Source organism: Lutra lutra, chromosome 6 (assembly GCF_902655055.1).
Source record: "Lutra lutra chromosome 6, mLutLut1.2, whole genome shotgun sequence".
Classification (NCBI taxonomy): Eukaryota; Metazoa; Chordata; class Mammalia; order Carnivora; family Mustelidae; genus Lutra; species Lutra lutra.
Window position 1 is genome coordinate 99,126,073 of NC_062283.1, and position 26,392 is coordinate 99,152,464.

Here is a 26,392-nt window from a genome sequence, read left to right on the forward strand (position 1 = left end):
GAAGTGGGTCCTTAGTCTACACCAGATTTCCAAGAGGTCAATAGCAGCAATGTTTTAAGCAAACTTCTCTGATCACTTCACAGAGTTTAAAGAGATGTGTACTCAAGGGCTGAGATTTAGTACCATTACCAATTTTTACTGATCTCTCAAGGCCATTCTTAAGTAAAAAAAAAAAATTTTTGTTGTTGCAAGTGTGTATGATGGTCAAGGATACCATTACATCTGGTACAGTGAGGTCTGCTATCTCCATTCACATCAACGAGCCAGCCATTTACCACCACTGTTTTGTACCATCTGTGAAAACGTTGACAAAAAGATAAGTAACACCTTAGTATTATTATGAAAGTAGTTTTGATCTTGTGCACCCCTAACAGGGTCTCGGAATCCCACCAGGGATCAATGGATCGTACCTTGAGAACTGCTGTACAAGATTAAGTGGCAAATAAAGAAATTCTTTTAGGTATTTGAACCACCCAGGGGACTCTATTTGCATAAATCATTGGTGGTTATTGTAGTCTGCTGTCCAACTCTTTGAAATGCAAGTTTTACCCGAGCTTTTAAGGGGGAATATTTTTAAATCTCAGTCAGAAATAATCTGTTGACATTTTTTGATTTCCCAATACAAGTTCAGAAATGCAACTCACAGCAGAGACACAAAAGCAAATATCCAGTACAGAGAGGTCTTCGCCTCCTTCAGTCCAGTGAAGCCTACAGACCTCTTCTTGGAATGTTTTTAAATGTATAAAATAAAATACTTCAGATTACCAAAAAATATCATATTGGAATAAGTCCCAGGCCCAGACCCCTTTCTAGTCTTCTGTACTCCACCTGCTTCCCACAAACCTTGCTGACAAGGAGCAACACTCAGGGATGCTATTTGTTTTTTAATGCATTCATTTCCAGGTCAGTTAACATCTGAAATCCCCAAATTGTGACAGTCAAGAACTTAGATTTAGACCTAACAGATCCAGGGCAAGAATGTGGAGTAGGAAAGAATTTCCTCCTCCACCTTCTTTAAGACTGAGCAGCACTGTGTCTCCTAAATATAGATACTTTCTAAAGGGAAATGGCCCTGGGCTGGAGGTAGGAAGATATTGGCCACCAGCTCCCTAGGGTCTAGGATTATCAAGAATTCTCCAGTGGGACTTTCTAAAATTTTGGTTACTTTTTTTGGGAAAAAACAAGAAGAACCAAAACAACAAAACTTCTTTTACATCAATAATTTTCTTCTTTTTCTCTGTTTCTTAAATAAAGCCAGTATCCGTAGACTTATTGCCTTCGAAAAAAATTATCTAGCCCTTAGTGCTAGAAGTTAAGAAACAAAGAATTTGCAGTTGTGTGGTTACCTAAAGGGAGAAACCAGTAAGAGCCCCATAATGAAGTTTTCCACTTCATTTCACCATGAATCCACTTCACCATTTCCACTGGTGAAAGATTTACAATTTATTGAAAAACCACTTATTTACTAATTTCGCAAAAGAGAGTATCGGAGCTGATCATTGAAAAGAGCCAATAATCCAAAAATCATCTATATTTAGTCTTGGGATTAATAAAAGTATTCCAGCATTGTGATCTCCTCTGAGGGTGTTTTTCTTGGGCTAGTAGTAACATGAATTCTTATTCTTTGACGTAAGGGTGGAGAGGTAAGATGGTGGTTTGAAAATATCCCAAGAGTAGGAAGCCAACCTGTGATTTTAAATTTGCCACAAATAATCCACCAGGTGGATATTCACCACTTCATCAGTGAAGGGTTTCATGGTGGGCTTTAGAGTTTCAGTAAGTTTTTTTATGAAGAAAATCGCGCTCCTTCTATAGCCCAGCTCTCCTTCCTGTCCCCACCGCCAGGCTTTTTCAGTTTTTGCCCCCATTTCCTTGTACTTATAAGTGCATAGTTTCCTTCCCAGGGGTAAGCTGAATAACCAAGCCCTTGCCTTTTCACTACCACCATACCCAGTGCTGCTGAATCCTTCACAGCCCTTTCTCAGTGCATTCATACATCAAACTTCCCATTCATGCCTACAGTGCTCCCTGTGCTTTAGAAAGCAGAGAGGTCTTGTCTCTGTCACAGTGTTTATTTCATTTTGGCACTACCATTTAAGGATTTCCCACAGAAATCCAAATTGCTGGCTTCTCTCAAAAAACCAGATCAGGCAACCTGGCAAATTCCAGGAAGCAATGTTGGGCTTGAGCTGAACAGCACTAGCCTCCCCCTCCCCACAATGACAAGGAAAATGCTTTGCCAGTTGGTTCCAAGCTTCTCCGTTCAGGCAGCGGAGGCAGGCACAGGGCCGCACTAATGCATTCATTGTCACCTAACATGCGCTTGTGGGCATGGACATTTGCTAGCTCTGCTCTAGAACGTGAATTCCTGGGGAGGGAGGCAGAGGACAGACTATATATATAGCATGGCACTCAGCATATATTGGGAACCTGGTAGGAGCAATGTTGAAATGCTGTTTCAATAGTTCATTTCAAGAATGGTGTTCTTGTGTATATAGAAATTTTTTAAGATTTTATTTATTTAGAGAGCGAGAGTGCACAAGCAGGGGGAGGGGCAGAGGGATAAAGAGATAGAGATCTCAAGCAGACTTCCAAGCTGAGTGCAGAATCTGATGTGAGACTTGAACTCACAACCCTGAGATCAAGACCTGAGCTGAAATCAGAGAAATCAGATGTTCAACTGATTAAGCCACCCAGGAGCACCAATAAATAGAAAGTATTATAGTAATTTGACATTTTTTTCATTATTTAGAGAGCCTCGGGCTGATCCATGGGCAGATAATAAATTTTAAAAGGGGAGAGAACACCAAAAAGAGAAAGAAAATGGTAATAAAAGAAAAACCGTTATAGCACAGACCTTAAAGGATAAGTATTAGGGTTTACACTGGTTTGCCTAAACATAGCTGCACATTATCAAAACATGAGAGGATATATTCATATAAAGGAGATGGAAGAGAAAGCCAATAACCAGCATCATAAAGAACCTGTAGCTTTCTGTCTTGCATGCTGTGTTGTATTTCATTCTAGAGCATAAGGGATCCAGGAAGCAGAGCCAAAGGGTCAGAAATGAAGTCTCTGGACAAAGTTAAGATGGAAAATCATAAAGGTGAAAGTCAGAGGATTCATAAAGGCCACTGGAAAACAGACAAGAAGCCTTAAAAACATGGTGAGAGAAAGATCGAATATGAACAAAGATCAAAAATGAACTATAAAAAAAGAGGCTCAGGGTGCCTGGCTGGCTTAGTCAGTGGAGCATGTGACTCTTGATCTCAGCATTTTAAGTTCAAGCCCCATGTTGGATGTAGCAATTTCTTAAGGGTAAAATCATTTTTAAAAAAAGTCCCAGGGTTAAAAGAAGGCAGGAAAAAAATCGAGATCATATGGCTGGAGACACTGCTCTGTTCAGTGCATTTTGGCAGGAAGTTTTTTTGTTTCTCTTTACTATACATTATGGAAAATCTCAAATATTCATAGAAGAGAAATTAGTCCAGTGAATCTCCATCACAGACAGTTCTTAGTCATTCATGATAACAGGGTGTTAAGAAACTGAAATTCTCAGCTAATCTAAAGTAATCATTTAGTTTTAATTTCTCTTTTTTTAAGTTTTTATTTAAATTCCAGTTAGTTAACATACAAGGTTGTAATAGTTGCAGGTGTACAATATAGTGATTCAACACTTTCATGCATCACCCAGTGCTCATCCCAAGTGTACTCCTCGGTCCCATCACCTATTTCAACCATCCCCCAACCCACCTCCCTTATGATATCCATCAGTTTGTTCTCTATAATTAAGAGTCTGTTTCTTGATTTGTCTCTCTCTCTCTTTTTTTCCCTTTGCTCATTTGTTTTGTTTCTTAAATTCCACAGGCGTGAAATCATATAGTATTTGTCTTTCTCTGACTGACTTACTAGCTCCAGCCATGTCATTGCAAATGGCAAGATTGCACTCTTTCTTTCTTATGGCTGAGTAACCACTATGTATGTATGTATATATATATATATATATATATATATATATATATATATATACACACATACACGTGTATATATATATATACATACAGTGTGTATGTATATATATATATAGAGAGAGAGAGAGAGAAATATAGATATAGATATATATCACATCTTCTTTATTCATAAATCAATGGACATGGGCTGTTTCCATATATCAGCTATTATAAATAATGCTGCTATAAACATTGGGGTGCATGTATAACTTTGAATTATGTTTTTGTATTCTTTGGGTAAATACCTAGCAGGGCAATTGCTATATTTTATTTTTAACTTTTTGAGGAGCCCCCATACTGTGTTCCAGAGTGGCTACACTGGTTTGCATTTCCACCAACAGTGCAAGAGTGTTCTCCTTTCTCCATATCCTTGTTAACACCCATTGTTTCTTGTGTTGTTGATTTTAACCATTCTGAGAGATGTGAAGTAGTATCTCACTGTGGTTTTCATCAGCATTTCCCTGATGATAAGTGATGTTGAACATCTTTTCTTGTATCGGTTGGCCATCTGTATGTCTTCTTTGGAAAAATATCTACTCATGTCTTCTGCTCATTTTTTAATTAGATTATTTGTTGTTTGAATGTTGAGTTCTAGAAGTTCTTTATATATTTTGGATACTAACCCTTTATCAGATATGTCATTTTCAAATATCATCTCCAATTCTGTAGGTCACCTGTTAGTTTTGTTGATTGCCTCCTTCATTGTACAGAAGTTTTTGTTTTGCTGTAGTCTCAATAGTTTTTTTTTTTTTAACTTTGTTGCCCTTGCTTCAGGAGACATATCTAGAAAGAAGTTGCTTCAACCTATGTTAAAGAACTTACTGCCTGTGTTCTCATCTAGAATTTTTATGATTTCAGGTCTCATGCTTAGGTCTTTTGTACATTTTGAATTAACTTTTGCATATGGTATAAGAAAGTAGTCCAATATCATTCTTTTGCATGTAGCTATCCTGTTTTTCCAACACCATTTGTGGAAGGGACATCCTTTTCCCCATTGGATATTATTTACTGCTTTGTCAAAGATTAATTGACCATATAATTATGGTCAGTTAATCTTATTTCTGGGTTTTCTATTCTGTTCTGTTATCTATGTATTAATTTTTTTTTAAGATTTTATTTATTATTTATTTGACAGAGAGAGAGATCACAAGTAGACAGAGAGGCAGGCAGGCAGAGAGAGAGAGAGAGAGAGGGAAGCAGGCTCCCTGTCGAGCAGAGAGCCCGATGCGGGACTCGATCCCAGGACCCTGAGATCATGACCTGAGCCGAAGGCAGCGGCTTAACCCACTGAGCCACCCAGGCGCCCCTATGTATTAATTTTTGTGCCAATAACATACTATTTTGATTGCTACAGCTTTGTAATGTAGCTTGAAGTCTAGAACTGAGATGCCTCCAGCTTTGTTTTTCTTTTTCAGGGTTGGGGAGAATTTTTGCATCTATATTCATCAGGGATATTGGCCTATAGTTCTCTTTTTTGGTGGTGTCTTTATCCAGTTTTGGTATCAGGGTAATGCTGACTGCATAGAAAGAGTTTGGAAGTTTTCCTTCCTTTTCTATTTTTTGGAGTAATTTGAGAAGAATAGGTATTAACTCTTCTTTAAATGTTTGATAGATCTCACCTATGAAGACTTCTAGTCCTGGACTTACTTTTTTGGGAGTTTTTTTATTACTGATTCTATTTCTTTGCCAGTTGTTGGTCTGTTCCAGTTTTCTATTTCTTCCAGTTTCAGTTTTGGTATCCTGCTTCAGTTTCGGTAAAGTATATGTTTCTAGAAATTTACCCATTTCTTCTAGTTTGTCAAATTTGTTGGCATATAGTTTTTCATAATATTCTCTTATAATTGTATTTCTGTAGTGTTGGTTGTTATTTCTCCTCTCTCATTTGTGATTTTATTTATTTGGGTCCTTTCTCTTTTCTTCTTGATAAGTCTGGCTAGAGATTTATCAATTTTACTAATTTTTTCAAAAAACCAGCTCCTAGTTTCATTGAGCATTTATTTTGGCTCTAATCTTTATTATTTCCTTCCTTCTTCTAGCTTTAGACTTCATTTATTTTTCTTCTTCTAGCTTCTGTAGGTGAAAGGTTAGATTGTTTATTTGAGATTTTTCTTGCCTGATGTAGGTCTGTGTTGCTATAAACTTCCCACATAGGTCTGCTTTTGCTGCATCCCAAAGGTTTTGAAACTTTGGTTTACATTGTCATTTCTTCCCATATATTTTTTTTTCTTCTTTGACTTCCTGGTCAACCTATTCATTGTTTAGTAGCATATTGTTTAACCTCCATGTATCTGTGGTCTTTCCATATGTTTCCTTGTGGTTGACTTCTAGTTTCATAGCCTTGTTGTCAGAAAAAGTGCATGGCATGATTTTAATCTCTTTGTATTCATTGAGGCCTGTTTTGTGACCTAAATTGTGATCTAGTCCAGAGAATTTTCCATGTGTACTTGAAAAGAATGTGTATTCTGCTGTTTTAGGATGGAATGTTCTGAATATATATGTTAAGTCCATTTGGTCCCATATGTCATTCAAAGCCATGTCTCCTTATTGATGTTCTGTTTAGATGATCTATCCACTGATGTGAGTGGGTTGTTAAAGTTCCCTACTATTATTATATTATTATCTATTAGTTCCTCTATGTTTATTATTAATCGCTTTATATATTTGGGGGCTCCTATGTTTGGTGCATAAATTCAATTTCTTTTTATTAAACTTTTTTTGAACCCTGAGTTGGGACAATGGGGCCACAGAAAGGAGAGACTGCTGGTCTAAAAAATCCACAAACATGCTGTTTCTGCCCAGGTAACCAGAAGTTGGAAGTGTCACTACTGTGGTTTGTTTTGGTGTCTTAGGCCAAAATGATTAGACCACTGGACGTGAAAGAAACAAAAAGGAATTCTGAGGCTTTTCAGCTGAGAAGGCAAAATCATGTAAATTCTGTGAAGTTAAGACAGTTTCTGTGGTTTTTAGAAACTTCTGTGGCCCAAATTGGTCATAAATCATTTTTATGGTATAAAATCCTTGAAGAACATGCTTGGTCTCTCAGGGATTCTTCCATTCTTACACTCACAAAGTTTAATGCTGGTTGAGATCTGAGTAAGCCTGAGTTTTCTACTCAGTATGGCCTCTAGGAAATATTAAACTGTGTTGAGACTTAAACCTTCCTCTAAAGAAGCCTAGGGCTTTAACAGGTGAAATGAACAGATTTGAGGTGAATAATTTGTTTCTCTTCACTTCATAATTCAATTTTTAAGTAAAATCTGCAGTGGTTCTTTAAATCTCTGGCCTGTGTTTTGCCAGCATCTTTTCCTTCTAGTGTTACAGTTAAAAGTTAAAATGTATTTCTATGGTTTTATTAAGATCTAATATGGTAAAATTGTAGACCTGTAGGATCCACTAGCAGTCCATTAAAATGATAGGATATGACCTACAGAAAGCCTTCATAATGATGACCTGTCCATTTTGTATGTGGCTAGCTAGGAGAGGGGCTGGATCTCTTAGTAAACCAGACCTCTTGTTGATTTTAAGTTTTGATCACCACCTTGATATCAGTCTTCTTAGAAGGACAGATAGTCCCATTGACTGTATGCTTCCAGATATAATCAGTGCAGCCTCCTTCTAGAAGGGCTGCTGCCTCCCATGCATTAGGTTGAATGCATCAAGCAGGAGACCCTTGGGCTCAGGGGGCCAGTGTGTGTCTGGTTCACCAAAAGAGCCTTTCCAGAGCTCACAGCAGAGCTACTGGTGACAAAGGTCCACCCAAATGGCTCTTTCTGGGCCTTAGAAACTGGAATCACAAAATCCCAAAGCCATTATTCCTCTTAATGGAGCCCACATCTGGAATGCACTTTTTCTAGCAGGGAAGAGGGTTATAGGTCATTTAATGGCATTTCAGTTGTGCCGATGTCTACCAAAAAAAAGTATCCATAATCGCATATCTTTATCTACAATATCATTTAAATACTTTTTGTTTGAAATGCATTAGTACTTGCATACTGGATTTCACTCTATTGGTGAATTTTTTTATGATGTTGTTGACTGAAAAACAGTACCATCTTCTGAAAGCTTTTATGAGCCTCCCATGGTGATTTGCTGGGCATAGAACAATTCAAATTAAAATTTCATTATCTTCAAAGGCACTTTAATTACCTTTAAGAGAGCACCTGCCTGGCCCTGCATGGGTACCATAATACAGAGAGAAGACATGAAACTTTTCTTTCAGAAGTTTAGAATCTCTATGCTACTAATAAAAGATAGAGAGAAAGAACAAAGATCATACCTTTTTTGTATTCATGGCATACTTCAAATCCTGGAAATTTTGCAACACACGAAGCAATTAAAAGATTAAAAGCAACACCATAATAATAAAGTCACTACTGTAATATGTTAATGTCTTATAAGGTATGTGAGAAGAATTCTTGGGAATCACACAGTTTGATGCCTGGCTGACACTCTGCCTTGCCTATGGTCTCTGAGATACTCATGAAGTAGGAATTATTACGTTTCAATAAATATGTAACCTTGCTTTGACACAGACTTGATATTTTACCAAACTTCTTTCCTGTGACTTAAGTTGCTTTCCCCATACTGGAGATTGCCTACATCTCTGTATTCAATTATTCTTTCTGGTAGATTTCCTTATAGGGAAAAAACATGAATAGCCTATACTGGACCCTTAATCAAATGGTATAATGATTTCACAGCCCTTGGTCTGAAACACATAGCAATGATAGATAGAATATTTTTTAAAAAGGAAATCCAAAGGACTTACCAGCTTAGAAAATAAGAAGAGCTTCCCCATGCCTGGAACAATACCAGAGGAATAAGTAGTGGTGAAGCTGCAGGCCAGCTGGGCTCTGGTCCAAAATCAGGCAGTGACAGCCAGGAATTGGGCTCCTAAAAAGCAAAGGGGACTAAAGGCTGTCCCTGTCAAGATAGGACCCTGTCAACAAAGTTCAGAGCTTCAAGCAACAGAAGCTGGACAAAATCCCTTACTGACCTATTGCTGAACTATGGCCTTGTTAAGAGATTATAGACAGACAGAAGTGGGAAAACAAAGCCATAGCCTCAACAAATAGGAAATGAACCAAATTCTTTCTACTTGGTAACCAGATATGTAATATTCCCATTGTTCCCATAAGATGGGAGGTATAAGTATGACCTGGTTCTAGGATAAGTGCTCAGGGGTTCAGGTAGTAGTAGCTACAAAACCACTGGGGAAGACAAAAGTAGGGAGGGACAAAAGAAGGGAGACAGGGAGAGGAGGAAGGGAGAAGAAAGAAAGAGCAAGAATGAAAATGAACTTCTCATTCAAAATGAGCCTGCAGGAAAATAAAAATAAAATGAAATAAAATTGATTTAAAAAATGAAAAGCAAAATAAAACAAAATGAGCCTGCAGGCCAGACATCCTGAGGACATGAAAGAAAATCTAATACCAAAAAAACAGCAAAATCTACAATTGGAACATGACTTCACTCCAGATGGCTTTAGGGAACAATCTGACAAAGACTTTAAAATAAGTATGCCTAGGGTGTTTGAAAAGATAAAGGAAAGAATAACTTCCATTTTAAAAAGAGCAGGAAATTATACAACCAAAATATGAAACAAGAACATGAGGATATTAAAAAAGAGTTAGCTATAAATCTTGAAAATATGGTCATTAAAATAAAAATGTAGAAATGAAATAAACTTTAAACTGAGTAGAGTTAAAGAGAAAATTTATGAATTAAAAAGTTGACAAGAGGAATTGACCAAGAATGCAGATCAGAGAGGTATAGATAGATAGATGATACAGATAGATGGATAGATAGGTAGGTAAATAGATAGATAAGGAATGGTTAACGAATGGAAAAGAGGTTGTAATGTTCCAAGTCATTCAATAGCATTTCCAGAGAAAGAGAATGGTGACACAGTGGGTGAGAAATACTTGAAGCAACTGAAGGATAGGATATTCTAAAATTAAAGATGTGATTTTTCAGACTAAAAGTGCATCACAAGCACTGACCAGTTAAATACTTTAGAGTGAAACTAGAAGATATTAAGGATAAAGCAGAAAAGCAGATGACCAATGAAGGCACTGTAACTAAGCTGACAGCAGATTTTTCATCAGCAAAAAAAGCTACCAGATAACAGTAGAGTAATATCTCCAAAGTGCTGAAAGTAATTGTCAAGTAGAATTTTATACCCAGCTAAACAATTTCTCTCGATAGATAGATAGATAGATAGATAGATGATAAATAGATAGATATTAGACTAGGAAAGTACTTTACCACTTACTTCACTAAAAGCACTTTTATAAGATGGATAATGAGGAAAAATAGGGAAGGTGTAGGCACAAGGAACAACAGTGAAAATTGCCATTGATTAAAAGATGTTGGTAAAATGAGTTTAATGTTAAGTGCTACAGGTTTTTTGTGTGTGTTAAAAAAATGTTAACTTAGCATTGATAAGATGGGGTATGTAGTGTTTTATGGATAATTAAAAGTGCTACGATCCTTCCAGATTTGGAAAGAGTATTAAAAAAAATTAAATTACATCAGACTTTGCAGGCACAGGAGGTAGTGGGTCTGACATCAGTGCCCTCAGCCTGCCCAGCAACAGCTCTGGGAGGTTGGTTGGGTCCCTGGGCAGCAGCTGTGGTCTCATGACTGGCTTGGGCCATACTCAGTGCTGGTGGTGAGGAGTTCTGCTCAAAGGACTATCATAAGCCAGGCTCATGGGGGAAAAATTACCTCAGATTTTATTAGAAAAAAAAACTAGTCAAATTTGAATGTCAAAAATTTTAAATGACTACTCATCTTTCTGATCATCCATATATGAATGAATTTTTAAAATTCTGCACCCCTCCTCAAAACTTCCCAAGGAATCAAAGTATTATAAGTTACATTGTTGTTATTATAAAGCTGTCAGAACCATGTATTTGGGGAGGGAATTCTTAGAATATTAAAAATGTAAAGGTAACCATGAAAATAATAGAAATGCAATCTTTAATTCTTAGGCAATAGAGGAAAGGCAAGGGTATTATTAAAAATTTTATTTAAACCAACAGAAGACATGAAAAGAGAAAAAACAGAGGAAAAGAATAGCAAACAGAAAACACAAAGGAAGATGTAGAAGTAAATCCAAATATATCAATAATCACAGAAGAGGCAAATGATTAAGACATTAAAAACAGGGGCTCATCAATGGAAAATAGAGAGGCTCAAAATTTTGTAATGGAGAAGGTCACCATTTAAATACTGAAAGAAAGTTTATGATGATAGAAGATGATTTTTTTTAAGATTTTATTTATTTATTTATTTGAGAGTGAGAAAGAGAACACACATGAGCAGGGGAGAGGGGCAGAGGGAGAAGCAGACTTCCTGCTAAGCAGGAGCCCTTCCTGCTAAGCTGGGAGCCTGACACCGAGCTTGATCCCAGGACTCTGGGATCATGACCTGAACTGAAGACAAATACTTAACCAGCTGAGCCACACAGGTTCCCCAACAAAGTTTAATATAAGGCAAAAGCATTAATGAAAAGAGACACCACCTACAAATAAAGGGAACCAACTACTAAGAAGAAATTCTATATAAATGTTAGGAAGATGACAAATTATATACTACATATAAAGGAAGACAGACACAATTATTTGTCAGCTACTTGGGGCCAGAGTATTTAACATGATTAAAAATAGTAGATGCCTTAATTCATAATGTAATTAAAGAATCTTGGCATTCATTTATTAATGGTTTGAGCTTGAATTGTTGAAACACAATGAACAACCAATTTTGAATGACCCCAAATTAAGAATCTCTGAAATCAAATTGCATTAGACCATACTGTGACATTATAGATCTAAACTATGTAAGAAAATTCTAATGGAAAATTTAAAATTGGAATTCCAGGTGAAGTTTATCTTGTGCTTCATTTCTAACCATATAGCATTAAAGAAAGGACAAACTACTTCTGTATTCCTCAGTATCCCATCAACCAATTACTGGATGACTCCATCCTCTTAATTTATGATTTCATAAAATTCATGCCCCCAATTTTCTGTCAAGATGGCACTCTCAAGTGCCCCATTTGTATAAGATTTAAGGTGTCTACTGGTTTCTTAAGTAAATCCTACTAGGGCTAACCTCTGCTTAAAGGCATTCTTTGTGCAGATATTCCAGACACTCTATGTAGAAAGAAGGAAAATGATTGTTAGCCAAAAATAACTAGAATTATGAGAACTAGTGCCTGATAATGTATTCCACTTTTAGTTTTGAAAATGTTTGTACAAAACTGGGTTGGGCCCAGTATTTTTACACTAGAATCTGTAGACATTTATCCACCTAATAAAATAACCACACAATCTGGCAAAATCCAGCATAATTGGCAGCCTTTCCTGCCCTGAAGCCTGGAATGGCATTGGACCCAACAGGTGTGGCTTTCAGAAAGTTCAGAGAGTTGCATTCAGGAAGCTTGCCCAGCACCCCACCTGAGTGCCATGTACCCTCCCGAAGGCCTGGTTGATATCCCAGCTTTTTATAGGCTCAAAGGGCCTCTATTCATTCACAATGGATAATAAAGACTAAAATGACCAAGAAATTGACGTGTTCTACTGGAAATGCTTGATATTGACATGATAGACCAAAATTACAGTAAATTTAAAAATCTCTTATACAAAGATGCCATGTGCTTTAAAATATATTTCTGAGATTTGGAGTATAGATACTACATAGTATTAACACTGTTGTACACAAGAAAACCATTTTTTCCCTTGTTAACATCAGTTTGGTAGTCATCTCTTTCTCTAAAATGTTAGGTGCAGGGAAGAAAAGAATTCTCAACAGCCTGGACCCCTAGGAAGGAGAGGAAGAAAGAAATTGTTTCCTTTTATTTTGTTTTTCCACAAGGTGTTCCTCAGTCAAGGACCTAAGTAGTCATAACTCAGTGAGACCAGACTTCCTGGACCCTACAGTAAGAATCATTGCTTATATAGGAAAGGAGAGGAGCAGTGTGAGGAGGTGGGACACAAGACCCTAATGCCCACATTGGAGCATGATCAGTCTAATAGGCAGAACATAAAGTGACAGTAGGAAAATTAAAACAGCGTTGACATGACGATGTGCCAGTGGAGCCCCAGTAAATGGTCCAGAATCCAGGAGTACACTGTTAAAAGCTCACACTCATTATAAAGACTTACAACCGACCTGATACTAAGAAATAAGACTCTATTCCATAGGAAGGGCTACCTAGGGAAAGCCAAGTCAGAGCACTCTGTTCTAGAATCTAGAGGAACCAAGGATACGAAGGAAGCTGTGAAGACACGCTCAGACACAGGCAGCAAAAATGGCTTTGGTTACCAGCAGTGGCTAATTGCCTGTCCTTGGAGACAAGGAAGGAGTACAGTGGTCAGATGAGAGCCCAGCAATAGGGTTATGTTAACTGTTGCATTGTCTGAAGCCTCTGTGTGCTTCCCTAAAGCAATGATTTTCAGATTTAGAACGTTCTTTATCAAATGAAATCTGATATAAGACCCAATATATAAACCTAGGCAAACCTCTTCTGGTTTCATTAGAGCTGGGAGTCCTGGAGCCCAGCCCATCCATAGCTTCCCCACCATGTACCCTATGTGTACCTTGACTTTTCCTTTTCCTGGAACTCTTTAAATCCCTCCTTTCTAGGCCCAGGATTAGCCGTAGGAGTGGAGAGGATTGAGTGACCTTGACATTAGCGGAAGGCTCCAGAAGCTGGAGAAGAATTCAGGATCTCACGGAAATTCAAGGTGACTTCTGGTGAGCCTTCTGAGTAGACTAACACAAGTGTGGTTTGTAATGCCCTCAGCAGCCCCATTTTTTCAAAAAAAAATAATCCCCCACTTCTCACCAAGTTGAGAGTAGCCTCTGAACTTTTGATAAGTAAGTAAGTAAGTAAGTTCATTTGATAAGTAAGTAAAGTTTCCAGTGATTTCTCATTCACTCCACAACCTTTCACTGAATAAAGTGGTAGATATTCAATAAATGTTGGTTCTGTTTCCTCTTCTCCACTCCCTTCCCCTCTACTCTTCACTTTTCCTCCTCTTCCTCTTCCTCCTCCTTCCCTCCATCACCATTAGAACCTTAATTCTTTGGGCTAAATGACCATCCTCTATTAAAATACAAATATTTCTTGGAAGCACATTAAGCTCAATCACTTATTTATACTTCTGTGTGCATTAATTGATGAGATCATTTCCACTAGAATCTGAGCTGAGAGCCAGTTTGGATGGGTAGGAGTTAGGGGAGGAAGCCACAGAGGGCTTGAGAGCACTGGGTACCTGCACGGAGGTGAAAGGCCCTCAAGGAAAGAGAGGAAGGCAGCTATAAGTTTCCCACAAACAGGTTCACACCCAGTAAGGTGACGTATTGGAAGAGAGAGGAGAGCAGACCTGAGGGTGACTATGATCCTCTATGGCATTGTGCTTGGCTCAGCTCCCTGTCCAAACCCAATTGTTGCCACAGACCTCAGAGAATGGCCTCAACTGACCCACCATAGCCCATGAAATATGGGGACCCACTGAAAATAATTGGTCAGGGCCACTGGCTGCAATCCATTCATACCAAGCCTCTCTGGCACTAATCCTATACCAAAAATATCTCTATCCTGCATCTTTGCCACATTCCCTGCCTGGAGAGTCAACATCGTCTTTGTATGGACATGGCATTGGCATTCACTGTCTACTGGCTCCTGTCTGTCTCAGTCCCTTTGAGTATTATCCTATAGCACTCTCTGGGCGATTGTTAGGAACCTCAAGTCCCTGCAAAAAGAATGGATGAATCATTCCTCCTACCTGGAGTTTTTATCACTAAGTGATAGTTAATTTCATGCATTCAACTGGTGTTCTTTTAAAAACGTTTTGGAAAGTGGTCAAGATGGCATTCAGGTTTTACATCTGAGATGGGAAGAGATTTCTTGGCTGTCAGAACGAGATGCCAGTCTGTCCCAGTCCTAAAGAGCAAAGGAGCCTGAAAGGCCAGAAGCCAGGGGCTCCCTCACTGCTGCTCTTCTATTATTTGTAATTTCCCTTTTTAAGGTGCAGAGAGAACCCAGTGCCATTTATTGAGTCCATGTCTTTGATGTTGCCCTTACCTCCAAACTTCTGTTTAAATTTGCATCTTGATTTCTTTATGAGACAACATAAACTGTCAACACAATAACGTTTCTGCTGGTTCGGGTGCCTTGCTGTGCAATTGATGAGTTGCCTTATTTAGTGAGAAGAGACTTTTCTGTCAATTTGCCATAGGCGAGGGAGAAAAAGAAATCTCCCAAGAAGGTAGGAATTGATGTTGCAAAAATAAAACATGTTAAATATTTATGGGCATTTTAACATGTAAAAATGTTGCATTAATATTTGAATCAAAACATAATATCTAAAAGTCACAGGGACTTGAAAGCAGTATTTCTGAGGTATTAGATATCTGAAGTTGAGTTTTCTTTTGTGTGTATTTCATTTCAGTTTCTTCATCTGTGCATCAATAAAGATGCATGTGCTTAGGGCTGGGGAAACTAGGCTTGTTGGGTGCTTTTCAGTTCCAGAAGACAGTGGATCAGAGCATTTCACTCTCCCAAGACCTCATTAAGATATTGATAAGGGAATTTTTAAAGGTTGGACACACAACAGTGAGAACATAAGATCAAACAATTGAACAGATACTTAGGAGAAGAAATAGAATGTTGGTAATTGGTAAAGTGGGACCAAGGAGGCCACAGTCAGGAGTGCATTCAGAGGAAAGACAGCTGAGTAGGAATCAAGTCTGCCTGTGCCTTGGGGACTTGTATGAAAATGCCAGGTACAGTGGAGGATGGCTATAAGGCAAGAAGCAGACAACACGGATTGACTGGAGATCTCCATGTGGAAGAGTAACCCTCTACCCATTCCTACCCGGGAAAGTCCAGCAGCTGTGTCCCAGGTGAAATATGTCCCCAAAAATGAGAATTCCCCAGAGAAAAGACTCCCCAGTGATCCATCTGGCAATTAAGTGATCCTCAGCAAAATGGTGAAGCCAACTGATTGATAAACCCTACCAATGTCAAGTACAGTTCTCCATAAGTTCTTACGGACTCATTATTAAATATGCATGGACAAGCAAAGCTCTACAGATATTTTAGGAAGGCTATATCTTGAAAGAGAGGAGCTAAGATAAGCAAGCAGAAACTATAACCCTAAAGGAAATAGAAATTTCAGAAAAAAGAAGAGTTTTAAAAGAGAGCTCCACTTTGTTTCCTCAGAGAGATTCAAGAAGATATTGCATCCATAAAAAGAGCAGAATGCCATAAAAAGAAAATCAGGGTGTATCAAAAAAGAATTCTTAGATATTAAAATATGATCATTGTGACCAAAAAAAAAAAAATCAATAGAAGGGCATGGAAGATAAAGTAAAAGAAATTTCTTTGAAGAAAAACAAAGACAAAGAATAAGAAGAAATGAAAGAATACGAGTCACTTATTGGATCAGTCAAGTTTCCAAATCCAACTACAAAGAAATCTAAAATTACAGAATAGAGAAAAAAAGCAGAGAATATTACACACACACACACGTGCACACACTCACATACTACAAAATAATAAGTCAAGTCTGAAAAACATGAAGATCCGGATTAAAAGGCCCTACTACAGGTCTTGATCTCAAGGGTTGTGAGTTCAAGTCCCACATTGGGCTCCATGCTAAGTGTGGAGCCAACTTTTTAAAAAGACCCACTAAGTGTTCGGCACAATACTAGATCCACAGTGAAATTTCAGTACACCAAGGATAAAAAGAGAGATGTTAAAGCATACATGTTCATTCCCATGCTGTTTCTCCCCCACCTACACACACACACACACACACACACACACACCAGCTGCAAAGAACTGAGAGTATTACAGATAACAAATTCCTTATCAGCAACACTGTAAGCTAGAAAACAGCAGAACAAAAAGTTATTTGAGGGGGTGCTCCAGCAAAACAAGGGAGTAAACCAAGCTATAGTAAGATACAGAATCTAACTAAATGGTATTGTTAACCTCTGGCAAGTACAATGGAGAGGCAGAGTAGTAAAACAAGAGATAGTCACTTTTCATTATAAACTTTTTTTTTAAAGATTTTATTTATTTATTTGACAGACAGAGATCACAAGTAGGCAGAGAGGCAGGCAGAGGGAGAGGAAGGGAAGCAGGCTCCCTGCTGAGCAGAGAGCCTGATGCAGGGCTTGATCCCAGGACACTGGGATCATGACCTGAGCTGAAGGCAGAGGTTTTAACCCCCCATTATAAAACTTTTTTATAACATTTTTTTGACATGTGCATGTATTACTTTGAGAAAACTTCTAAAAAAATTATTTTCAAGTAGCATATATACACTAAATTAGATTTTAAGGCTAGGAAAGAAAAAGAGGAGGAAAATACATAGCTCCCCCAGTTCAAACCCAAACTCTGTTAAAAATTTTTGGTCTACATTCTTTTAGTGTATTCTTTAAATACAGGTTATCATGGCGTGCCTGGATGGCTCAGTCAGCTAAGCATTAGATCGTGATCTAAAGGTCATGATATTGAGTCCCATATCAGTCTCTGTGCTTAACAGAGTCGGCTTCTCACCCTCTCTCTCTGCACCCCCCATGTGCTATCTCTCTCTCAAATAAATCAATAAACCTTAAGTGTGTGTGTATATATATATATACATATATATTTGTATACATATATATATATTTGTATACATATATATACATATATATGTGTGTGTATATATATATATACATATATATTTTATATTATATATATAATATAAAATATATATGTTATTTTTTTAAAGAATCAACAGAGCTGTAGTCCTATTGCATATATATTTTTATCCTGATTTTCTCACATAAACATTTTTCTAATAGTTATATATACTTTGTAAACATTTTTAATAATTACAAGTATTTTATAATTAGATATATTATAACTTACCTAATTTCTATATTTGAACAGTTTATAATTTTTTGATCTTTTAAACAATACCGTGATAAATATCTTGCCATAAAAATAGAAGTCTTTGTCAGATAGCTTGACTCCATCTGAATTTTGCCATTTTTGTTTGGTCAGGCTCCCTAGATTTTTCAGTTCTTTATGAAATCACTGTGTTGGTGATCTCCATATCTCTCATAAGCACCAAAACTCCTTGATCTCAAAGACCATAGTTCCTTGTTTTAATAACACAGCGTTTAGACAGAAGAAGTGCAAAGACATTTCTGGGAAGCAGCACTTAACTGCCTGTACAGAAAGTCCTCTTGCGTGCTCAATAAATTTTGTTGCAATGAAATTAAAAAGGGTCTACTGAAATCAAATGAAAACTGATCTAGATTGATCTGGATTGAACCTCATCTTAAAACATTCCAGGATAAAACTGTGACTACCTCTCTTTCTTAATTTAATAGAAACTTGAAAACTACAATCTTGGGAGTCCAAAGGAAGGACTTCAAAACACATTTTTTCTCTTATGTCTATAAGTGTTTCCGTTTCAGGAGCTCCATTGGACTAGAGCCTGCAGTGAATAAAAATGTTGGCTAAAATAAATGTTTACTCACCCACATCCTTCATTTACCATCCTGCAATCAGATGCATAGTGACAGACTTAGAAGGGGTTGGTATAAAGGGCCACAAAGCCACCGCAACAGATGTCATAGATGTTATCCATCCAACATCACATACTGTGCTGATCACAGGGGGAACAGAGTGCTATGGTCCCAGAGGGCTGTGTTGAGAAGGATTCTGAAGGACACTTCCCATCGCTACCAGAAAGAGCATGTCATCAGTAATTCATGCCTGGCATGAGCATGAAATGAGAGAACATTGGATTCTGGCCATCTGCCACTTTCAAGACCATTAAGCCCCAGTAAAAAGTCTTACTTAACTCTTCCGGTTCTGGTTCAGATTTCTTTATAAGGCTTAAAAAGACTTGCAAGGAAGAATGTATGGTGCAATAAAACTTGGCTAAGACCGCACCTATTCCATTTCTCCAAATTGACTAAACCATCAAGTTTGTAATCTGATTACCAAGGTCCATCTACAGGGCAAGGATTCAGGTACTGCTACCATGGTGACTGATACTTGGGAATTTTTCTCTGTCCCACTTCCAACACGGCCATGTTGGACTGGGAGTCACCTCCAGCACCGCAAGCTGTCCTCCAGTGTGTCTTTTACTTTACCATTCAACTTTTTCCTGCTGTCTGTGTTCTTAGCGTGTGAAGACTGGATCCCAGATCAATGTTCAATCCACATAGAAAAAGAGCTTTTTTATGCCAAAATATCATTACCTTGTTTCATGTGCCGAGTAGAATGAGTTATCATGAGAAGTAATTGCATAATAGTGTTTTGTTTTTCCATCAGATTGTCTTGTTATTTTGGCTTGCCACAAATAGCATGTTTCATATTTCCTTGTTTTCCTTCCTCTGTGTTTTCTCTCTGAGTTAGCTGATGTCACTATTTTAAAACTATTGCGATCACCAGTAACCATGTTTTTAAATATAAGCTAAAGGAAAGAGAAATTGAGAAGCTGAAGATGATAGAATATTCCTAAAAATGGGGTGGCAGGAAAAATAATTTGCATACATAATTTCCAATCTGAGAAAAGGATCTGTGATGCTGGTTATTATTGTCCCCATTTTACAGATGAGTAAATTGAGCCTCTAAGAAGTATGCATGGGCTAGATTCCCCAGCTACTAAATGGTACAGCCTAGATTTGAACAGAGGTCTGTTTGATCCCAACCTCAGGGCTTTCCCCTCTCTACCTTTCCTGAAAGGTGAAGAGTTCAGATTGTAAATGCTGAATGAAAACCTTTTAGTAACTCACAAATTTTGGAATTAAAAAAAAAAAAACTACCACTTTTTCTAGATCTGATAGCAAAACTATTCTTGAAAGTTAGCTAATTTGAGAAACGGGTCCATTAACACAGTTTCATGGACAGAGATTATATGGCCCAGCCGTGTGTTATGCAGATTGGGGAAACTGAGGCTCAAGATAGCATGATTTAGCTAAAGACACCCAGCTAATTCATCGCCAAGCCCAGACCAAAACCCAAATCTCCTTTACCTCATTTGGGGAGCGTCGCAGGTGGCTTCCCAAGATTTGTGCTGCTAAAAGCATCAAAAATTCTGTCTTCTAAACTCCAAGGCCGTACAGACAAAGTTGATATTATAGGCGGGGAACTACATTAAAAACACCAACAAGTCTTTTTTCAATTCAGTAGTTTTTAGACAAGGCGCTGTCTTATGTGAAAGGGTAAATAAAATATGAATAGGGGCGCCTGGGTGGCTCAGTGGGTTAAGCCGCTGCCTTCGGCTCAGGTCATGATCTCAGGGTCCTGGGATCGAGTCCCGCATCGGGCTCTCTGCTCGGCAAGAGGCCTGCTTCCCTCTCTCTCTCTGCTTGCCTCTCTGTCTACTTGTGATCTCTCTCTGTCAAATAAATAAATAAAATCTTTAAAAAAAAATAAAATAAAATAAAATATGAATAGTCTCTAAATTCACTTTTTGTGATAAGACTAACTCCACCTGGGATTTCCATCCTTCCACTCCTTCCAGAATAAGAACGAGGAGAGGAAGCATTTATCAAGTTGTCTCTCTGCACAGAAATAAGCAGACAACGTTCCATCTCAGACAGCAGCAGGCACGAGGCCTGCAGGAACCTGGCCATGCGGGGGTGAGGAGAAGGAAGCAAAGCTGGGAGTGTGGGGAGCGAGAACCCATGACTCCAGGGCAGGGTCTGATCTCTAGAACAAGCAAGGGTAAGGGGAGCAAGTGGTGACACAGGGAGGAGCCCCAGCCAAGGCGTCAGAGGGAAAATTACTTGGGGACAAGCCACACTGGGTGCAGGTGGGAATCCATTTGCGGGCATCATGACAGAGTCCTCCTTGCAACAGATCTCTGGCCACCGGCAGGGCATGCTGGGAGCAGACCCAGCTCCGAGCACTTTTCCAACAACAGTGGGGAGGCTGTGCCCTGCTGGGTGGCACCCTGGGCCTGCCCCAGGGACCCTACCTGCCAGGCGTGGCTGGCAGTGAAGTGCCAGGACGGAAGAGAACCATGATCAAGGCCGCCTTCATTCCCGTGACCTGAGTGACAAGGCTCGGTACACTCTCGTGTGCTTATACTCATCCTGCCAGTAATGGCTCCAAAACATGGGTCTGCTGCTGGGACCCGGGGGAGGAGGCAGAGAGAGTTTCCAGGTGAGAGAGATGGATGAGCACAAGCATAGCATCACCTAATGGTAGAGTGCTGGCAGCTCATGGAGTGTGACCTCTTCTCAAAATTATCAGAGGTTCTTTAAAGTGCAGAATCCTAGCCTTAGCCGAGACAAACTAGTATATCAAACGCTCTGCAGGTAGGCCCAGGGAATTCGCATTATCAACAGGTGCCCTAACTGATTGCTATTCCCACTGCATTGAGAGTGAGAGTCATTCAAAGGTTTTGAACCTGGGGAGGGACATGGATGAATGTGCATTTCAGCTCAGTTACTGGGGCCGTGGAGAATGTGTTCAGGGAGAAGGCTGGGAAGGAAGAGAGATACTAACCAGCCCTAGAGGTGCTGCACAGGGGCTGGGGTGTGGAGGTCAGAGAAGACAGATGAGTAAACCGGAGCAGAGCCCGGCGATTGAGTGGATGTGGAGTCAGGTGAGAGAGGGGTCAGGAGTGACTCTGGGGTCTGGATGTCATGACTGGCCCTTCCTGTGAGCCCCCGGGACCCCTTCGCATTCAGGAGGTGAAAATCATTCATCACAGTCCATCCTGTGAAACGTTCAGGAACAAATCAATAAAAGATGATTTCCCTGTAAGATCAAAGTGGAAAATGAACTCCCCCCCACACACACACACATACACAAAAAACCCTACAGTGTCTAAGGTATGCTTTTTCAAATAGTACACAGTTTTGAATAAATTTCAATAAAATTGATCTAGTTTTTTTGGTACTTTTGACAATTAAAAGGATTCTCTTAGTTATCTGGGATATTCATTTATAGAGAATGCCTCATTTCCCTATTAACATGAGACTGTGACCATCCTAGAACAAAGCTTTTAATCTTTTATTAGGATTAAAGTTATTTAAAGCAAACTTATCTTGGAAGCACTGCATGGAAAGAAAAAATAAGGTTGCATAATCATTTAAATATATATATATACTAATATCCGTACTAAGAGAACTCCAGTGTAAAAAGGTGACAGCAACCATTGGCGCAGGGAGAAACGGAGTGGTCCTAGGGAATCAGTGACACCTGTCAGAGCGGGACACTCTGAGCAGGAATGTTGACACCTGTCCCACTAAAGGCCACTCACTGAAGGGTCCAGGAACAAGAGTGGGCAGTGTGACTGGCCAGAAGCGATTTCCTGAGGCCCCTCGTCCTTGAGCTTCTGAGAAGTGTCACTGATCACTGTGGCAAAGCGGCAGGCAGCTCCAGGCATGGGTCTCCAAGGCTCACTTTCTGCTTCCTTTTGACCTTACGCCTGAGTCATCTTTTTTTTTTTTTTTTCTGAGTCATCTTTTATTTATGTCCTTCCTTAGCATTTCCATAGGATGGTTGTGGTCAACACCATTCATCAACCTCTAGCAGGCTCATTTGGAACTCTGAGATCTCTCAGGACGTGTGGTGATCGAAGAAAAGAAAAATTACTAATGGCACTTCTTAAACTAGGAATTTATGTCTTCCCATAAAGTGACCTTTGTGTATTCCAATAGGGAAATGACCCTCCAAGTTCCCTGCACCTCCTCAGTCCTCCCTGCTCCCACCCCCCACCAGCCAGCTGATGTCTTCTGCCCACTCCTGCAAGCTCCAGGCCAAGATCACTGTGTGTCTTGACTTTATCCTTCTGCTGTTCGTTCATTTACTCGCTGAATATTTACCGCACCCCTGCTTTTTCCAGGTAGGGCGCTAAGTTTAGCTGGAGATACTGTGGACAGTCTGTGCTCTTACGGACTTCCCACCTGAACAAATAATGACACAGTTGTGATGCAGGGGAAACTGAGCTCTGGAGAAGCACTGGTGGTCTCTGGGCAGCTCTGTTGCCCACCCAACTCTCGTTAAGGCAGGTCTCTGGGGCAGGATGGTGGTGGGGGGGAGCAGGGACTGTGTATTGGACACATCTCTCGACACCCCCTAACTCCTCCCAATTTACTCAAGCCCTTTGGTGTGAAATCTCCACCTCAGTAGAGAGGTCTCTGCCTCTGATCACCCCCCTCCCCACCCCACCCCCTCCCTGGCTAGAGATCCCTGTGCTCTGCTGCTCACCCAGCTCCTGGCTCCCTCCCTCAGATGGGGACCCTCTGGTGTCACTAAGGCTTAGGTCCCTGGGGTACCATCTGCCAGAGATCATGAGGACTGTGAGAGAGAAAAGGGAAGTCAGAGGGTTCTTCAGCAAAGCCCAGTCATCCACCCACACAAGCCTCAATTTGTTCTACAACATGCGAATCTCCTTTTCTCTGAAGACAAAAGTAAAATACACACATTATAAGAAAAGTGACATTTATATAATTTTTACTTAAGCTACTTTACATAAAACAACATTTATAATAAAAATGACATTTCAGAAATGAATCAAGTTGAAGTTCAATGGATTCCCACCTTTTACATCTACTGCCAGAAATAACCACTTTTAACAGTTTGGTATTTATCCTCCTAGGTAAGTTTCTGTTAATACAAATATATACATATTATCTTCATACTGTCCTACATCTTCATATCATCTCTGTGATCAGTTTTTTTCACCCGAATATTCATGGCGGGCACTTTCAGGACAGTACGTGTCAATCCTCATTCCCCTTCCCAAGCGTCCAGTATTTGACGGTAGGAATGTACCATAACTTCTCATTGACTCAGTTCTCCATTAATGAACATTTAAGTTCTGTCATATTTTGCGGTAATAATCTCGTAGTAATGAATATCCCTCTAGAGATGGTCCTCAACTTGAGATGGGTCAACTTAACGATTTTTTTACTTTAAGGTGTTGTAAAAGCGATGTACGCTCAATAGAAACTGTACTTGGAATTTTGAATTTGGCTCTCTTCCCCGGAGAGCGATAGGCAGGAGGCGGCTCTCTCGTGACGCCGGGCAGCGGGGAGGAGCCACAGCTCCCCATCCGCTATGCGGTCAGGAAGGTCAAGAGCGTGTATACCTCCAACCATGCTGCACACATGCAACCGTTCTTTCTCACTTTAAGTACAGTCCTCGATCAATTACATGAGATCCTTAACGCTTGACTATAACGAAATGGTTTTTCCCAGGCCCATGTCCGCATCTTGAGCACATTTAATGTAGGCTAAGCTAACCTGCGATGTTCCGTAGGTTAGATGTATTCAATGCACTTTTAACTCAACATATTTTCAACTTTCAAAGGGTTAGGAGGTAACTTGTCATAAGCTGAGGAAGGTCTGTATACTCCCCTATGTCAAATTCTTCTTAGAAAGGTATCTTAGGTCTAGTATCACTCATTTTTTACTGGATTTTCATACACAATAAAGTGTTCTTCCTCACCCCTTGCTTAACCGGTGGCTGGATGGACTAATGGATTCATTTGCTCCTAGTGTCTTCCTCCCTGGGAGCTGTGTATCCCTGCTTCCCACAGGAGACTCCAGCACTTAGCTAGAGTGTTTGTTGCTGAATCTGTTGATCCCAGTTGAATTTGTTATTGTAATTGTGTAACTTATTTAATTGATATATAAGCCAAAGAACTATGAGAGGGAAAGGAAGAGTTGTTAAAAAAAAAAAAAAAAAAAAAAAAACACATTTTTCTGATTTCCCACTTGAACTAAAAAAATTTTTAATAACAACCTACCCCGATCATATCAGACACAGGGTGTCAGCTGACTCATAACCTTCATCAACCATATGACCATGATCTTGAGTTATGTCCTCTCTTGACCTGCCTTGCCAGTATTGTCTCCGGAAAAAACATCCCATAGCTGCTTGGTTTATTTGTAAATTGGGTTATCGTTACTCCTTAGAAAGACTTAAGAGCCAGGCGTGCCTTTTCTAAGGATCCAATACAACCCACCTCATAAAAGTTCCTGTTTAGTGGTTCTGTTCACCTGCCAAGCCCTTGTAAGCTCTTGTAATGCTAACAGAGACACGATCTTCAACCTCACGGAGGAGAAATAGAAAATCTGGCAATCTCAAATGTTGCCTTTGAAAGTGAGAGAGTTGTATGTAACAAAGATCCCATCACTCTCTAACCTAATAGGACATTAGAAATGATTTTACATCTCCAAAATTGACAAAATCCTTTATGTGAGTGCTGTAGGTACTTACTATTATTATTTGTTGGATATATGGATACACAGGGAAACATATTTCTATAGGGCTGGCTGTACAGCCATCTCTGATTAAGTCAGAATGAATTAAGAATTAAGCCACGCAGCATTCACTCAACAAATTTTTTTTCTTTTTTTTTTTTAAGATTTTTTTTAAATTTATTTGACAGATCACAAGTAGGCAGAGAGGCAGGCAGAGAGAGACAGGAGGAGGAGGCAGGCTCCCCGCCGAGCAGAGAGCCCGATGCGGGACTCGATCCCAGGACCCTGAGATCATGACCTGAGCCGAAGGCAGAGGCTTTAACCACTGAGCCACCCAGGCACCCCAACAAATATTTTTTAAGTACCAACTGTCTCCCAGTGGGCTGGTGACTTCTGGGATACAGTGGGTAGTGGGTACCCTGGGGAGAAGTGCTGTCAAGATGCTTGTCATCTAGCTAAAGGCTTCGGGCCCCTGGGAAATGCACAAATGCAATATACTCAACAGAGCAAGCACTCCTGGAAATGCTCAGCCCACGTGTACACCTGGCCAGTAGAACAGGAAGCAAAAAGGCAACAGGAAAGTTTTCCCACGAGATCTGTGAATTCTCTTAAGGCTTGCCCATTAATCAAAGTATCCATCTCACTTACCCTGTATGGCACTTGACCAAGCCCGACCTCTCACTGCTGTGTTTTCTCTCCTAGGACATCAATGAGTGCATTCTTGAGAACTATCCTGAGTGTTCCAACCCCAGATTATTTTACATCATTCCATATTTTTGTGGACAGCATCCCAGATGCAGGTAAAGACTTAACATACCGCAGACTCGGGGCATGCTAGGGTGGGGAACGAAGGCAGGAAAGCCACCAGCTGGCACCGTGTAGGAGTCTCTTGCACACCTAGTGTCTCGGCCTTCTGGAATTCAGTTCACATTTACTGTTAATCTTTGAAGATTGCATTTGAGACTCTGAATGGCCTCTAAATGATGAAATTAACAGATCAAGGTGTGACAGAGGCCTTGGGACCACCCCATAAAGATGTGTAATGAAATCCTAGCTGTCATTGCTCAGCCCATGAGATAGTAAAGACCAGGGGTCAGCACCCAGCCTGCCCCTCCGCAATGTCTTCACTCCATCAC

At 39.6% G+C, this 26,392-nt stretch overlaps 1 protein-coding gene across 1 annotated transcript in view; it reads left to right on the plus strand.

The window, feature by feature from the left end:
- The window catches only part of UST (uronyl 2-sulfotransferase), a 299,665-nt gene that overhangs the window by 222,081 nt on the left and 51,192 nt on the right, over positions 1–26,392 (plus strand). Inside the window, exon 6 of the mRNA XM_047733878.1 lies at positions 25,959–26,056. Within this exon, the coding sequence (XP_047589834.1) occupies positions 25,959–26,056 (98 nt within the window). The remainder of the gene's footprint in view (positions 1–25,958; positions 26,057–26,392) is intronic.